The following is a 17716-nucleotide window of genomic DNA, read 5'->3' as shown; positions in this document are numbered from 1 at the left end:
TGCTGATTTGGGCTTGTCTCATAATTTATATCCTTTGAATCATTAAAATGAGCTTTAATCATGTACAAGGGCAACATTGAATGGGCACTGATTACACTTCACACATCTATGACTGAACTCCCCAAATATTTTAAATCCAGGGCAAATTTTGCAATTTCATTGAATCATTCCATTCACAAGCTGTTCATAGTCCTAGCTCTATCCACACTAACCATGCCATGTTGGGCATCCTGGAGTAAATGTCTCGATGGCGTCTCATAAACAGGAAGCCGCTCTAATGTAAAGGACTGCAGACTGCACTGGTCCCAATCGATAACCTGCTCCCCACCTGCGTGCCATACACTCAATTCCAGGAAATAGTCTGCTCCCTATTCTACAAGTGTTATCTGCAGTCCACAGGGAGCGGGAGGAGGAGGAGAGAGGGGGATTAGCACGCAGCCAGCACGTTTGACATCTGAGCAGAGAAACCTGGGCGGAGGACTGCTAATGTAGTCCCACTTCCAATTTGCTGGTTCTTCCCCACATGCATCATTAAAGACCCTGTACCCGATTTTCTTCCCATGTATTTGAGCAAATATATAGATATATTGTATAAGCAGCTCTTGAGGTCAAAATAAGTCTGCTGCACACTGCCTGTGTCTAATTAGAAAGATAATCAGGAAGTGTGTGTTAGCATTCTAGCACGTGTACTATCATGGCAAAACTCTGCTCCGGTGAAAATTATGAAAAGCACTTATAAACTCATCACAGTGAATAAATTGGATGCTTGGAATGCATAAGGCAAGTGAGGAATGTGAACTAGCTCAGTTTTTCCACATTTTTTTAGACACAGCGACCGAAACGTAAGAATAAAATTGATTCAAGAGTGAGACGGGAGTTTCCTTAACCTTTCAGACCACATTTTTTGGACAGTAAAAAGCAGGTACAGTACCTTTGATGGTCTGTATGTTGAATATTATTATTGTGTCATTGGGCAAGACACTTTACTGCTTTTGCTTGGCAGTTGTACTTCTGTTGCTGAGTGTCAGGAAAGAATGATGTGTAGCAACTTTGGGTGTGTATATTTATATTATGTGGCTTTGACATCCTGTTGCGTTGATCTAAAACAAACTATGGTTACAAACATGAAAGGGTAAATCAATCAATGAAAAATCGCTAGCTTCACAAATTGTTAAATCTAATAAAATAAAAACAAAACAAAAAAACACAATATGGGTAATACATTAACAGTCAAAACTCAGATTTACAAGCACACGATTGGTTATGTTTACATGCAAAGTGTGGCAAAGACAGAAATTCATTGTACTTTCTCTTCCAAAAACAACAAATAACTTAAAAATCCATTGATTAGCTGACTTATATAAACACACACCAAAACCAGATGTAATTATTAGTTTATCTGATTTCTCTAGTTATCTGATTTTAACTGACCATGTAAAAACATACCCAGCAACAACATTACCACATTTTACACCTCATGCCCTCCCATATCCAACTCATCCAGGCGTGCCACGTGACCCACAAAATGACCACTTGCTTTGGCTAATCCTCTCGGACACCTTTACGACCTCAAGCTCTCTCCTATAAACACCCTCCGCATCCCTCCACACCGCTCGGTTTGCGCGCTTATATACGACCCGGGATCAGACCAGAGAACCCTACGGCCGCGGGGAGTGCAGCCCGGTTAGCCTGCGGGAGCTAGGCCTCTCCAGCAGAGCGCAAGAGGAAACCATAAATAATGAAAACTGGGTACTAAAATCCGCTCGGGATTGTTTACGCGCGCTGTAGTGGATTGTAAAGAGGTGTTTGCTCTGCTTATGGAGGCCCCATGCATTATAGATGACCTGCAAGACTTGTACACTTTTAATACCGGCGAGCGCAGGGGGGGCTTGCTAACAGTAGCAGTTTAATATTCCGCTCAAAAATCATTAGAATTGAGGAAGCAGATGTAGCCACGGTGGTGGTGCTGGTGGAACGCGAAACGATTAAATTTTGATAAAGACAAACTGTAACAAATGATGGTGTTTTTGCCGCCATCTGTCAAGAAAAATATGGCTTGAGAAAACTATATTAAATGCGGGAGTGGGAATAATCGTTATGACAACTGTAAACAAGCTTAATAATGGCTAAATTGCTACAAAAACAGCCTTTTAATTAAATGGGAAAAAATCAATTAAGACTTAAGTGTTTAATTGCCATTCTGAAAGAAAAATAGGTGGAAATGGCTAATACAACTGAATTGAAATGATTATACAGCCATTAGATTTTTGGCAGATTCTTCAAAATTGCCTATAACATGCTTATATTTATGTTGGAAGGAAGCATAAACTTAAATGTATTAAATGAACAAGACACAACCGTTCTGCTCTGTTTTCTAACATTTATTAACAGTTTAAATACATCATTTTTATGGACTTTGAGCAAGTATTTGTAAATAAAGCCATTTATATTCAAAGAGTAAATAAATTTGACTGGAGAGTTGTTCTAAGTATGTTTACTATAGCATGATGCTAGATACTAGATACTCCTATACCCTGACCCTGTTTTGTGGACACAGATCCTCCCTTTCCCTCACCTTGCTGGATGACCCAATACCTGGCTGTGACCTCTACCCTCCCGTGGATAAGCCTCCCTATGTCCCTTAGTTGAGTGGGCTCTGTCCCTACAGATTTGAACTCTATCTGCAAATGGATACGCATTAGTCCTGGACACATCTGCAGCCTGCCCGTCCATGGAAATGGATCTCTCCTTCACTATGGTTCTCCTCGAGGTTTCTCCCATGTTTTTTCTTGCCGAGGAGGGTCTAAGGACAGGGGATGCTCTGGGACACTTATCCATTTGCTTGTTTTCTTCTTATTGACCAATATCTGTTTCATTGTTGATTATCTAACTTTCTGCAGCTGCTGCTGTGATTTTGGGCTTTACAAAAATAAACTGAAAGTGAATTGAACTTCCACACTTATGCCAAAGTATCTGGGCATGTGCAGTTTGAAAAATTGTCCTAAATTTGGTAGGGTTCCAACTTGGGCAATGACAATGGGCATACCTAAAAATAAGTTGGTTATCCAGCAACCATGTCATCTCATCTAATTCACACTGTAGTTATTTTTTGACAAAGGTATTGTCAACCTTTATTTTGTTGAATAGAATATTTAAACTGTCAGATAAACTGCAACTATATTTTTCAAAAAACTTAGTTTTTCTCAACTTTTCATCCCTTACTGATGTAGATCTATTATGCATATGTGCCTTTTCCGCCAAAGTAATAAGAAAAACATGAAAATCTGTATCTCCTGGTTGAACAGGCCCTGTGCACAATGCTCACTGTTATTGTCACTGCTTCCTGTCCATTTATATCTCTGAGGTTTTTGCAAAGCCTTTTGCAGTGCTAAAGTGAACAAATACGTAAAGATCAGGAAGTGGGCAGGTATGACAACTGTGGATCATTCTGTTTTGATTTGGCCATTATAAATCGCAATATTGATTTAGAACGACTTAATAAAATAAATATACGTCAGCTTACTTCCACATTAAAAAATACAGTGCCCAGTGGGAGCTGATGTCATCATTAGCAGCATCACAGCAAAGACCCGCAAACTTGTCGGAACTTTCAATGGATCAATTTTTTTTTTTCATTTGTGCAAAAATGGCTACTCAACGCTGAAGAATCCTATGCATATCCCCAGTAAAGAAATAAAGTTAGAGAATGAAGTACAGAGCAGTGGGCAGTGTTTGCTGTGGAAATGGGGGTAGATCGGAGCAATGACCTCTTGAATATAAGAGAGTAAAGATTACTCAAACACGCATGAATCACTTTAAATACAACTTCGGGTGAGTAAATGTTGAGGGGAAACAACTATAACATGGTTAAAAGCTCTAAAAAGTCGATTTTGCAGAATAGCTGTGCTTTAAAGTCCTTTCACAGGTTGTGAAGACTCCACTGATTTCTGAGTTTATAAAAAGCTTAGTCTCAATGCTAAGACTAATGCTAGCTATAATGTTAAAATAAACTGAAGTACTACATATAATAGTACTACTAATAAGAATCTATCGATATTGGGTAGTCTTTCTTTTTCATTTTAATTGGTTGGTTATTTTATATTTTACGTTTCAATAAAACTTTACATTAGCTTTGAGACAGTGAACTAGCCAGAGCTGATTGCAATTGAAGTAGTATTTGTAGCAGTACATACCCAGTACTATGAGGCTAATGGTGCTCCAGTGGTACTGTGCGCCGGTCTTGACTTTACAGCTGTACTCCCCAGAGTCGCTGAGGGATAAGTCGCTGATGAGCAGGGAGGCGTCGCCCTTTAGGTACTCCCCTGCAAATGCCACACGGTTGTCATCGTTGTGGTCGTACACCCGGCCCGCAAAGTACGTGATGATCTGCAAGGAGTAATTTAATTCGGTTTAGATTTTAGAACTTTAGAAAAACACAATTATTTCTGATTTGAGAATATGATGATGGTCATAATCCAGTTTACACTATTGGTTACACTACTTTTCCATGAAATATATGTTTCTATTTGTGATTAGTTTCTGTGTTTGTTTTGTTCACTGTATTTGTAATTAGACCAAAGAACGCACTGTATTATAACAAAATTTCCAGTTTTAACACAATTCATTTAAGCTGCCGGCCATCTGTGTTAAATATTATTGCCCTGTAGAATTTTGTGATGTCATCAGAAAACCAGCAATATACCTTTCTAATCTTATCTTGTTCTTTTGATGCTTTTCTCCTACAACAATGTAATTTCCGAGCTGTAACAACACTAATACAGGCTTTTCTTATGTTATCAATGGAACATCTACTAACTTAGGCAAGTGAAATATGCAGGGCTCCAGACAGACTTTTCCAGAAGCACTGTAGCCCCTGACTGAACTCTTTTAAGAGCACAACCAGAAAATTTAGAGGCACATGCTAGAAATTGATATGCTTGTATAATTATTTTTTCCTGGTTAATATTATAGACCTAATTTATATGGTTTATTAATGTTTGATTGTAATGTAATCAGCTAATAGATGTTTAATGCAGATTTATTCATGAGCTGGAAGCAAGAAGCAGGTCACTCTTAAAACAGACCTGGTTTTAAAATGAATCATATATTAAGTAAATGTAAGTTCACAATAGAAATGAATAAGAATTGTCTAAATTTCTCAGTTACTATTCCTCTGTAGTTTCACATATAGTCTGAGTAATAGTGTATTATCTGCTCTTCTTTCATACGAGGATCATCTTAAAGCAGAGACTGCAGATTATAGTGAACAGCAGTGCAGCTGTCAAACATTGACTGTTTATATATAGTCAGTGCTTGATGTTAAACCATTTAGCTCCTTAACTTCACTTTTATCACTGAAACTACAGTCCCTGCCCCTGTCCTCTGCAGAGACACAGAGTGGAGTGAGTTTACAAAGGTTACTGTGTGCGTTCGTTTTACTGAAGCTCCTCTTTGAGCACGTTATAAACCTTTAGTAATTAAAAATGTCACAGAGGAAGCGAGCGAAATAGCTCTGTGTCGCGGCATCTGTGTGAGCATCTTTTTATTAGAACAAAAAGGTGGATGAATTTAACCCTCAGATAAGTCCTGGACATATACTAGAGATGTTGGCACTTACCAGTGCTGTAGACTTACAGACCAGCCTGAGCGGCCTGAGCTCTCCCACCGCTCTGCTGTGTCTGTGCTGCTGTGGCAGCAGAGGGAGGGCAGAGTCGAGGAGAGGGAGAGGGGAGAGAGCCGTACGGATAGGATGATTTGTCTTATTTCTCAAATTAATACATGTAATACAAATACTAAGCAGTTCTGACTGAAATAATTTAACTTCTGTGAATTTGTATGTATCTCACATAAATAAATAAATAAATAAAAATATAAATAAAATTTTAAAAAGTCTGATTGCACTTGTGCGAGTGGTTGAAAGAAAAAGAAAAAAATAGGGACATTTGATCACAGTCTGGAGCCCTGCAAAGACTTATTTTCTGAATTGTTCAGAACTATACCAAACTATCAATCCTTTCCCTCCCGGATACCACAGCGAGCTAACTCACCACTCTGTGCTTGTTGTTGGGCTTGAGCAGTAGCCACTCGATGTCCAGTGTGGGGTCGTCTCCCACCCAGAACTGATGGTGACAAGGCAGGGTGGCATTGTCCCCCACCACCCTCTTCATCTCCGTCTGCGCTCCGGCCACCAGCACCCCGAGGAGCACTGCACACACAAAACAAAAGCACCAGGTGATCAATATGTACTCTTCTGAATGCTTTATTTCAAGCTGAGATGTCCAGAACAAGTTAATTTTAAACAGTTTGCAGTGGTCCAAAGTTATTCCTCACATATCTTATGCATTCTGAACATTCTAACTATTCACTTTGATGAAGTTATAAGCGGTTTTCACAACTCTCAGACACCAAAGCGGAGTTTTGCAGTAACGATAACGCTAACAAATGTATCTTAAAACTCCGCTCTGGCCTCTGAAATCGCTTATAAACTCATTGCGGTGAATAATTATGATGCTCCGAATGCATAACTGAGGGATAATGTCGGAATCAGGAACAGCGTCGTTAGGATGAACAAATATAAGGTTCATAGGCGTACACTGTTGAAGGAGCGTGGTGAAAAAAGTACAAGAAACTACGTAAACCAAAACCCTTTGTTGTCTCTGCTCAACTAAAATGAGGAGATTACTGTTATTAAACTATTACATATAATTAAATGTCATTATGAGTCTTTTGAAATGTGACGCTGATTGCACTTAAGGCACAACAGGACACTTGAGATCAGGCAATCAGTAATAATAATGCACCAGTCTTACATAGTGGTTTTCAAAACATATTCAAGCTCAATCATACCCAGGAAATGTGGCTTGCCAAGTGATACAAGAGCAACAAATGACACAACAGCGACAATAATATGCACAGTCAATAGTGGAGACTGAACAGACCAACTATGGATCAATCAGAAAGGAAAAAATATAATCAAAATACCAGTACTGGGGCTGAAAAATATATCATAACTGAATCAAAATCACAATTTGAATGGGCACAATTAGCAAATCACAAAGGCTGCAGTTTCTAAAGTCTCATAATTTCCTGCACAAACAACAAAATACGCTGTTTTGTTGCGCATAGAAACTGCTAACCCTGTAGTTTAGATCTGTACGAACACGCTCTGAAATGTGATCCTTGTATTATTTTGTCGGTTCATATTTCAGTATTTTTGTACATTTTTCTGGACGCGTCAGCTCTATTTGACACTGTTGTCGTATTTGTACAATACAACACCTTTGCTCAATATTACAATACGAATAATAGCATAATAATAGGCATAATATTACAGGGGCACTACGTAACTTTTCAAGGTGGCAACAACAGGCAAATTTACAGGTCAAATCTGTGTAGTGGTGACCTAGCTAACAGTAAGAATGCATGTTATTTTTGAGCAAAACACATAAATAAATGCATGATAGAGATAGTCATACCAGACAAAACAATAACATTTCTACAGAGACAAGCAGGTAGAGCAGAAAAGTTACGCAGTACACCATTAAAAAACATTACAATTTACTTTGAGTTCAATTTGACAAATGGAGTAGAACTGCGTGAAGTAGAATTGTTTCTTGTTTTAGGCAGTTTTGCGTCTGCGTATTTTATGTGAACGACTTGACAGGAGGGTCACTGGGGGGTCCCGTGGCTGTCACCATGAATGAAAGCCCCCATATGTTTAGCCCTCCCCCAAGATACGGACAAAACCAGCACTCAGAGCAAAAGTGTTACCGACACACTGTCAAAATCTAAGCATAATTCATACCAGAAACATATTATGCAAAATTTACTTCTTTGAGCTTTTAATAATTAGTACTACCATAATGTGTCCTCATCAAAAACAAATCTGGAGTTGTATTTTTGCTTCAATTCACATTTGTTTCATTAAACCATTTATCAAAGGCGTCTTCTCTGGGCACTCAAAAATACTGTAATCGAATTTTGCCAATTTTGTTGCATCATAGATAAAACTGCAGGCTGTTTTTAAGCACCTCAACCATCACCAGACTCATTCTACAGTCAAATTGTTCACAACTAAATGATGGTTCTGTTAGTCTAGCATTCAGGGGGGTTAAGGATGTCATTAGTTTACTGTCACATTGTTCTTTCACATTGCTGACAGCAGAGGGAGCTCCAACGCGTAAATACCTAATTGAAAGTGGAAGTGTAGTTTATAAAGTACATTGTCCATTATGCAGGTATTATTTTAAGTTAGAAAATGACCAAAAGCGGGTTCAAACGGGAACTGAAACCACAAGAATGCATATCTGTTCTTTATAAAAATGTCCATGGTATATTTGCATAGTGCTGGGAAGGTGGGACATGGTGAATGTATAGAGACGTGTAGTGCCTTGAATGTTTATTATGACTAGCACCTTGGAATGTATCAACTAAGGAATGAGTTACTAGAAAAATAAATGAAGTATGGTGGAGAGCAGTTTGAAATTGTTGTGTTGTAGGTAAAATAATAAAACATAATTTTGACCGTTTATGAATAACACATACCACACAGGCAAAACAACACTGTGAGAAAGGACTCATTGTGTTCCAGTGGTAAATCTCTAGATAGAACCTGGCTTAAACCTAACTGCATTTTTTGTCAACTACGACTATTCTGGTTTATAAATACACTGATTGGTTAATACACATGGGCGTGAGAGTGAATGTATCGTTTCCATCCTTGTTTTTGACCCATGAGCTCATCAAAAACCCACATTGTACTGTGTTTCATCCATGCGTGTTTGAGTAATTTTGCTGAAAATTTTACTTTGTACCTTGTTTATAAAATCCATGTACCTACTTGTACTGTAACCAAGTATAACTAGCAGCTGTTGTTTTTAAACAGTAGAACTTTTAAGTGCATCAACGCTTTTTGCATTGGCAGAAATCCAAACTGAATTAATGACTTACTTTTTCTTTTTTTTTTTATGAATTAGTAGAGGTTTTAATTAAAGTTAACTTTTTGGAGGTGGCAACAAGAAGGAGGAGGCCCTTTTCCAGGCCTACTATGAGTCCAGTTTGTTGAGACGTGAGACAAACATGCTTTCATACATTTTTTGGTGAAAATCTTACATACTGTGGCTTTACCAATGTAGAATCTGTCCATGAGTGTATTGAAAAGTCTGAATTCCATCACATTACATTACATTAAAGTTTACTTTGCTATTTTATTAATTTACACATTTTATAACTTAAAAAAATTAACTGAAAATACATACTATCAAAAGAATTTAAGCTAAAATTCAGCTAGCTATAAAGAAGTATGAGCAAATGTATTACTATTTGCTACATATCTTTTAAGTCAGGCATGCCCAAACTGTGGCCCGGGAGCCAAATGCGGCCCTCAGACCAAATTTTCTTGGCCCTCAAGCTTCCAGGTGAATCGGCCCATATTACCTTGAACAGCACTTTTTACTGCACATTTCTGAAAATCTACTTTAACAAGACCATATCAAATATTTAGTGTGGTCCATTGAGGACATAAGCATGAATAAAGGTCTAGTGGTTCATGTCTAACTTGTAATAATAATGCAGATTTGAAGTACTCACTATATTGGCAACTAACCCCCAAAAGTTTGGACACCCCTGTTTTAATCTAACTGAATTTTCAAGTTTAAAACATCGCCAAAGAACATCAGAGATCACTGCGGAGAAATCAAACGCGATGAGACCACTCCAAGGACAAATTTCCACACACCCATGAACCACCATCCCAGGTTAGACTAACAATATCCCTTAAAACAAAGAGGATACACGCTACAATGGTCCTGTTCCAGTGGGGAGATCGCCTTACCAACCTCACACACGCACACACACACACAATCCCGTATGCTGGCACTGCTGACTGGGCTAGAATTCCCAAGAGGCCCCCGGGATGAAAGCTAACAGAGCGCGATTGTTTCCTCTTTTTATTTATTTATCCTTCCTCTGGACACTGGTCAGCTGCGGTTGAAAATAGAAGCGACAAATGTGTGCGGATTTGCTTGGGACTGGCAGAGGATGTGAGGCTGCGCTGGCAGATAATATGGCTCGGGTTAAGTACATGCTTGGAGTGGCGTTGCGGATTGAGAATACTTGGACACATGCTTTTGTTAATGTGTTATGGCAAAGTGAAAAAAAAAAAGATTGGTGTGTTCAGTTTCTATCCAAGCAGTTATGGGCGTTTGGAAGAGATCACCACGCAATGATGATTAAAAAAAAACACACAGACATTCTTTAGACAACAGAATGTGATTTCCAACATTAAATCGAAGTACTTTTTTTATATTACCATGTGGCCTTACATCCGTGTAATCCCGCAGTCATCCCAGTAGGTTCCATAGTGGTCCTTGGCCGTGTACTAGTCTATGTGGTCTTATACTTGTTAGATCATTGTAAAGGTTCGTTTCTGTCCTGTGAATGAGACCTTTTTAGTATCAATACTTGCTCAAATAAGTTTCTAGTTTAGATACTAGATTTTTGTCAACTGGTCACACCTTGCCTTGTCACCCTGCCTCCATCCTACCCCAGGGCAGCTGTGACTGTAGAAGTAGCTGATTAGCTTATTGGACGAAATTCATTATTGTTACTATTATTATTAGTCTTTTATATGGTCCTTTCTGACACTGTGATATTGCACCATGACACAGAAACTACAGTCTGGGATAGAGTCATGTGGTTGTTTCCTTATAGTTCTTCAATCTCTGCGACTGTTTGCTTTTTTGTTGCTCTTGAAAATGCACCGTGACAGAGAATCAAGTGTCTGGGATAGTGTCAGGCAGTTGGTTTCCCATGATTCTTAGTAGCAATGTGCCTGATTGGATTATAAAAGGTGAAGCTGTCTGTAGTTTCTGTATTAGTTATTATTCGAGAAAATGCTAAAAATGAATTGTATTTTACAGTCTCATTTATTTCTAATTTAGCAGCTTTTACCATATGCATACATGCAAAGAGCATCTATTTTGACAAGAATACATTCAAATTAGACACAGGCTCTTTAATAATTCACTTGCACATTCACACAATGGCAAGTTGGTTGAAGTGTCCTGCCCACACCAACGACATAATGATGGTATTGACTGGCTAGAGTGGGATTCGACTCGCAAATCCTCTAGTTACAGGGTGATCAAATATCAATAGATGTTGAGCATGAACAGCTGTGGTTTGAGCAGTGTTTGAGACAAAGTTTGGAGCTTCCCGTGTGTCTCTTAAGGTCACTTTGTAGCTTCTTTTTGCATTTCTTTGTTCTTCAGAGTTCCTTTGATGCCAATCCAAAGACTGTACCAGTGTGTAAGGACGCAGTCACCTTACAAAAACAAAGGCATGCCAGGAACTGCACTCTTACAGCTTGCCGTCTTGGTTTCTGCTTTTGTGTTAGAAAAATGTATTATCTATATATTTCTATTGCTCTAAAATACCTCGAAAAGCATGTATTCATACGATGTCAAACTGTGACACTGACATTTCACCAATTACATAATCTCCATTTAAAGTGATAATATGTAATTTTCTTGAGGTGAAAAGTCACCTGAATGATTCCATGAAAAAAAGAAATGTTAAAACTGTACTTCGGAACATTCTTTATGGAGATGGATATGTTTGATGCCCTAATGTGGAATATTATAGACAAAGCAACATTTGGAAACAAGAAAGAGGCCCTGTGCCAGGCCAAGTAAGTTAGTTTTGTGGATTAGTTTTTCAGTGCAATAAAAACACCCATAACAACAAAACAAAAACAAAACATGTTTATATTTTAGTCAAAAAATAAATAAAAATGGGGGCAACAGTAGCTCAGTTGGTAGAGCATTTGTCCACTGATCTGAATTTTGGCAGTTTGAATCACTCTTTCGACATAAACATTTTTGGGGGAGCAGTCAGTTCCACTTACTCACAGGTTGTTGGTGCAACTCAAGCTCCCACACGTGAAAGCTGTTATTGTCTCCTTGGATAAGATACTTAACCCACCACGCCCCCAGTGTCTGCACCTGTTTACCATTTATCAAAACATACTGTGACTTTAAGGGAAAGGATTATTCTGCATCATAATATATTGTTCTAAACTCGTTTTAGCTGGTGTGAACAGCATTTGTGATCACTAATTATTTGTGATTGGATTATTCTGATGTTTCTTGGTTTGAGTAACAATGTCATTTCAACAGTTCTTTCACTGGTTGGATCTTGGCAAAGCAGTGACCATATAAAAGCTCATCCAATCACACACACATTAGGCACACTCGATATCCTGATATGGAGTGAGCATACGACCTGAGCCACCTAGCATCACTCTCTGCCCATATCTGTGCCAGTGTTTGTGCCCAGGCTGGGGGCGGCACATGTCTATGTTTGCTCCAGACTTCCTCTCGGATTACCACCCCGGGGGAAGAGCTTTGGCCACCACTGCTCCGGCCTGGTGCAAACTGGGTCCAACTGCTGAGCCCAAACACCCATGGGCTCTAGTGCTCCAGTAAACTCCCCTTCACCATTCCCGACCACTGCGCGCCTCAACGGGCCAATTATAGCGGCACTGTTAGCCCGGTTAGCCTTCAAACTGTCCGCAGTCCCACGCAGCTTTGGCTTTTACAGTCCATCCGCCCGTCAGCATTAAAGGGCCTGTACCAGATTTTACCATGTATTTGAGCAAAATGTGTCTTGTCCCAGTCCAGGCATATTGTAGCTTTTGAGGTCAAAATAAGTTGGCTGCATGCTTGTATCTAATTATTAGGGTTGTTAAAAGAATCGAAAATCAGATACTAATCGATATTAAAACTAGTATCAAAACTAGACAGTCATTTCTTCTTTCTTTTTAATCAGGTCTCTATGATCTTGAGCAATAGTTCACAATAATTACTATATCGATTTATCGTTCAACTATGTTATATGGAACGATAGTTTTTGGGGGAGTCAGTATTTATGTGTGTGGGTCTTTTTTCACTCGGGAATTTTGTATTACTTTCCTGTTCTACAATAGATTTGAGCTGTGCAGGGTTGAATTAATTACTTCTATGACTCATTATGAATACAAACTACCTACTAAAGTGTCTGTGTAGACCCTCAGTCGTCCAGGTCTGATCCATAGCAAACAACGAAGTTAAAACTGCCAACTGGACAAATCTAAGATTTGTCCAGTTGACAGATTTAACTTCGTTGTTTACCTACTAAAGTGTTTCATTCTTCTATTTATTTATTGCAGTTCGTGATTTAAACCATATTGTGCATTTAGAATACTTTTTGTCGATAATTCTTCTATTTTAGTTTCAGTATTATAATTTATCGTCTATTTTTTCTTCAATATATCGTACTTTAAAATAAGTTATCGTAACACGCCTTGTTGAAAATGCATATGGTAAGTGAGAAGTATGTTTGGACCAATGCAAACCGTTTAAAATGAACTAGTTCTGAGCTCAACATCCTGTAATTGTAGACTTCATTTGGTCGTGATGCACATGGCTATAAAACAAATTGCTTTACTGCAGTGATCTGCAACATCTTGTATTATGTCTGCAAAATTCACCCTCTCAGCCCGACACCATTCACCAGTTCAGAATCAGATGGTACAAAGATGCATTCAGACTACAAATTTAAAATAACAAAATCCTCAACTTAATTGTTAGTGTTTTTTATATTGTCATTGGTTTATGGGGCACTCTGCTTTAGACTGAATTGTTCTGCTGTGGCCATAAGCAGCCATGTTTAAAGAGGAGGTATTATGCTAAATCAATGAGCTTTCTACCAAGTTATAATGTTGTTCCCTCATAAAAACATTCCTGAAGAGGTTTTTAGATGTCGTCCATGCATGTTTTGCTCCTCAGGCCTTATTTTCACCCTCCGTGCATTAGCTGTAAGATTCTGTGTAATGCTCACCCCACAAGTCCACGTCATCTATTCTCCCGCATGATAACTCTCCATAAATATACAAAAACATAATGCAAAATAGTACTTGACAAATCTGATGCGATGTGCTGTAGTTTCATTAGAGAGATGCATGCTGATTGTGTTGTGAAAGTGCTCTGAAGGGGGAGTGACTTAACACGTGGAGTAAAGGGAAAATAATGAATAGGTTGTTTTTGGCGAATATACTATTTTTTAAAACAAAGGTTAATATGGCGATGGTAATGTGTTAGCGGATCATGCCACATAGAAGGAAAATACTTGTTTAATGTATTCTTGAAAGGAAGTGACAAGGGATCTAATAATTATACAACAAAATAGAAAGCAAGTTTAAGTAAACATCGACTCCTGAATGATGTAACTGTCTCTGAACTGTCTCTATTACTGCACTCTATCCAGATTTAGATGACATACATACACCAACGAATGTAGAAATAGGATACTTTGGAAGTGAGGATCAGGCTTCCATTCTTCAGTTTTTGGACAAATATCTCTTTACATTGTTCCTAGCAATTTTCCCCTTAAAAGTAAATGTAGCAATACGGACAAGCTTGCTATCTGCAGGAATTACAGCTGGCCTTCACAGCAGGTAACTATTAAACTATAAACAATTACCTACAATATAAGTTTTGATTATTTTCCCTAAATTTTGTAATTAAACTTTACTACAAACTCGCCCAAGCCCTTTTTACCACAAACCTTTAAGAGAACTGTGTAGTCATGTTTTGGGCAGCTATATATTCGTATTAAAGAGTTTAATAAAGGTCTGTGTGTACTTTTTAGGCAGCAGATTCACTAAAACCAAATATTGCTGGAGATTGAAGGCCGATTGCTGATACACGACAGAGACCAAATACCGGCCCAATATGTCGGTCTATTTTTAACTAAGCAGTACTACCTTTTCCAGGTTTTTTGAAGCAAAGAAAAACAAAACATAAAAACAACCCTAATGTAACCAATATTTAGTGGAATCTACCATTACGTTATATTAAAGGAACTGTATGTAGCCTGTGCTTTTACCCATCACAACTGAATCTGGGTTGCCACTGTCTTAACCTGCATATAGAGGACAATATATATGTTTTTTCTGAGTATATGGACAGACCATATCTCATGTGAAAGCTCAGAACCTCCAGAATTCACTCTCTGAGCTGCATTAGCACTGATTAATCATTAGCTGCAGGTGCTGGGGTTTACGCAGTGACCATTCCGATCAGAGGGAGTCCATTTAGGTTTAAACCAACTGGATTTCAACATTGAAAGTGATCAAAACAGAGGATTCCTTTAACATTATAGGTAAAATAACAATAACATTTCTATAACAAACAGGAGATAGAAAAGTTGCATAATGCTCCTTTAACCCAACTATATTGAAACATTTGTAGTGTAGTGAAATAGTGGCGTGCATTATATATCCCCTCCAACACATAGCACCTGTGCTCCTTAATTATCACCCATTTTCCCTAGATCTCCCATATCCTTCAAGTCACAACCTTGAAACGTGCTGAACACGACTGAAATTTAACTCACAACCCACAAAATCGCAATTCGCCACAGCTTTTAACCTCAAGGAGAGCTCTGGGTCTTAGATGTCTACAGCCACCCTCCCGCTGCAGATAAAAGCAATAGCCAATGAATTTTCATGCTTAAAGGCTATGGGGTTACAAGGCATTCCAGATCCTAGCCCCTTTCTCTGCAAACATGATTGTTCTTTGAGTTTAACCCTGTTCACACTCTCGCTTGGAGGATCAGCAGGCGGCTTTACCGGGCGCTAAACCAGGATAAAAGATTGCTGATGTAGCCAGAAGGAGCCCTGAGCTTGACTACAATGCAAGTACATAGCATATGATGACTTAAACAAAAATGCTAATGATTGGATACTATAAAATGCAAGCAGTTCCTTGCATTGATTGGTGCTAGCAGTAAGTCTTGCGTGACGCTTGTTGTGAAAAGAGCAAAGCAGTTAAAGAACACATATAATATAATGGATTCTTGTGGTTTTAAATCTCTTATCCCGGTACAGATATTTTATAATGTATCTGTAACAAAATACTATATATAGTATTAAGTATAACCAGCTCTTTAGCTTAAATTATGTCTGCCGTGTACTGTCTGCATCGAAAATCAGGCAATGGGCGTTAGCATGCTAGTTGTTATTAACTTTACCGTGATGACAAAACTCCGCTCTGGTTTCTGAGACTTGTGAAAACTGGTTATAAACTCATCACCGTGAATATTTATGGTGTAGGAATGCATACAGTAAGGGAGGACCAACTTTGCAAACCGTTTAAAATGACGGTAAAAATCAGGTACAGCACGTTTTAAAATCATGTCTGCATTTGTAAAACATTTTTTTAAACTATACCTCCTTTTCCAATGAGGCATTTAGGTGCTAGAGCTCCCTCTGCTGTCAGCAAGGGGAATGAACATTTCAGAAAGTAATCAAATAAAGTCCTTATCCTCTGAATGCTATGCTAATAGAGGCATGCGTTTGTTGTGGACACAGTTTGTCAGAACACCGAATGAGACTGAGGATGGCTTATGGGATGAAAAAACGTGTAGAAGAAGTTAAGAGTTTTATCTGCAACGCAATTAAACTGGCAAAATGCAAATAGACCTCTTTTGTGTGCTCAGAGAAGACGACTTTGGATTAATGAAACAAGTGTGTATTAGAGATCGACCGATGTGTTTTTTTTCCTGGCCGAGCCCTATTGTTTAGAATACAAGAGCAACTGATGGTGGACAAGCTCTGCTGATACTTTTGGGCCAATATGTAGGGCCAATTTAGATTTTTTCCCCCCAAATAATGTAATTAAAATGTACTACAAATTCTCACAAGCTTTTCTAGGTAGCAGATTGGCCAAAACAAAATATCGGAATACGTTGTAGATTTAAGGCCGATAGCCGATACGGTAAAAAGTCCAAATATCGATCAACCGATATATCAGTTTATCTCCAGTGTGAATGAAACAAAAATACAACTCCAATTATTTTTTGTTGGAGGTTATTACATCGGTAAAAGCGCAAGTAAAATTTGGATAATCTGTATTCTTTAAGACAAATAGTGTACTGGGGGGAAAAACAAGGAAGACTCAGAAGGTTTTTTTGGTTGTGATTCGAAATTGTTCTCTCCGTTGTTGATTGCTCCCACCCACAGCTCAGAGAAAGAATCCATTCTTTTGACGGCGCCTTGTGAAGATTTATGGGAAATGGAGGGAAGATAAAAGTAGTGGACTGGATGTTGTTCTAAAAAGGCGGTTTCCTGTTGGGATCATTTATCGTCTCCAGTGGAAAGTTTGTGGAGCAGAGCTGATGTGCTTAGGTCAGGTATTAATGATACCATAACTAAGTGTTTCAGTGAGGCAGAGAAAATTAGAGCAACTTGTAGAGAAAACAAATGGTGAACATATAACACGTTTAGTTCCACAATTACAAATAAAAGATTGAGCAAAATGGTTAAAGGCCTTGTACCTGAAATTTTCCCACGTATTTGAGCAAAATTTGTCTTGGCCCACTGTAGATATATTATATAAGCAGGTCTTGAGGTCAAAACATGTCCTATGTTCTCTCTGCGTCTGTTAATAAAGCGTTTTACTGTCCAATAATAATGAACGGAAAAACTCCATCTCTGAAAGTTATGAAAAGCTCTTAAAACTCACCACTGTAAACAGTTTAAACTTAACTACCTCTGTTTCTCATGTTTCCAAGACAGTACAAACCTGATACAGCACTTTTTAAGGCTTCATAATTTTGAGGTTTTAGGGTCACTATGTACAGGTCAGATCTATGGAGAGCCCAGATCTATGGAGAG

The 17716-nt window shown here is 38.4% G+C and overlaps 1 protein-coding gene across 1 annotated transcript in view; it reads right to left on the bottom strand.

The window, feature by feature from the left end:
* The window catches only part of LOC117380907 (CXADR-like membrane protein), a 149841-nt gene that overhangs the window by 13454 nt on the left and 118671 nt on the right, over nt 1-17716 (bottom strand). The window contains exons 2-3 of the mRNA XM_055226765.1: nt 6048-6205; nt 4194-4386 (exon numbers count right to left, since the gene is read on the bottom strand). Coding sequence (XP_055082740.1) covers nt 4194-4386; nt 6048-6205 — 351 coding nt within the window. The remainder of the gene's footprint in view (nt 1-4193; nt 4387-6047; nt 6206-17716) is intronic.

The sequence above is a fragment of the Periophthalmus magnuspinnatus genome, chromosome 14, assembly GCF_009829125.3.
Source record: "Periophthalmus magnuspinnatus isolate fPerMag1 chromosome 14, fPerMag1.2.pri, whole genome shotgun sequence".
Taxonomy (NCBI): Eukaryota; Metazoa; Chordata; class Actinopteri; order Gobiiformes; family Gobiidae; genus Periophthalmus; species Periophthalmus magnuspinnatus.
Note: the sequence above shows the minus strand (reverse complement) of the source record. Positions and strands in the feature narration are given on the sequence as shown.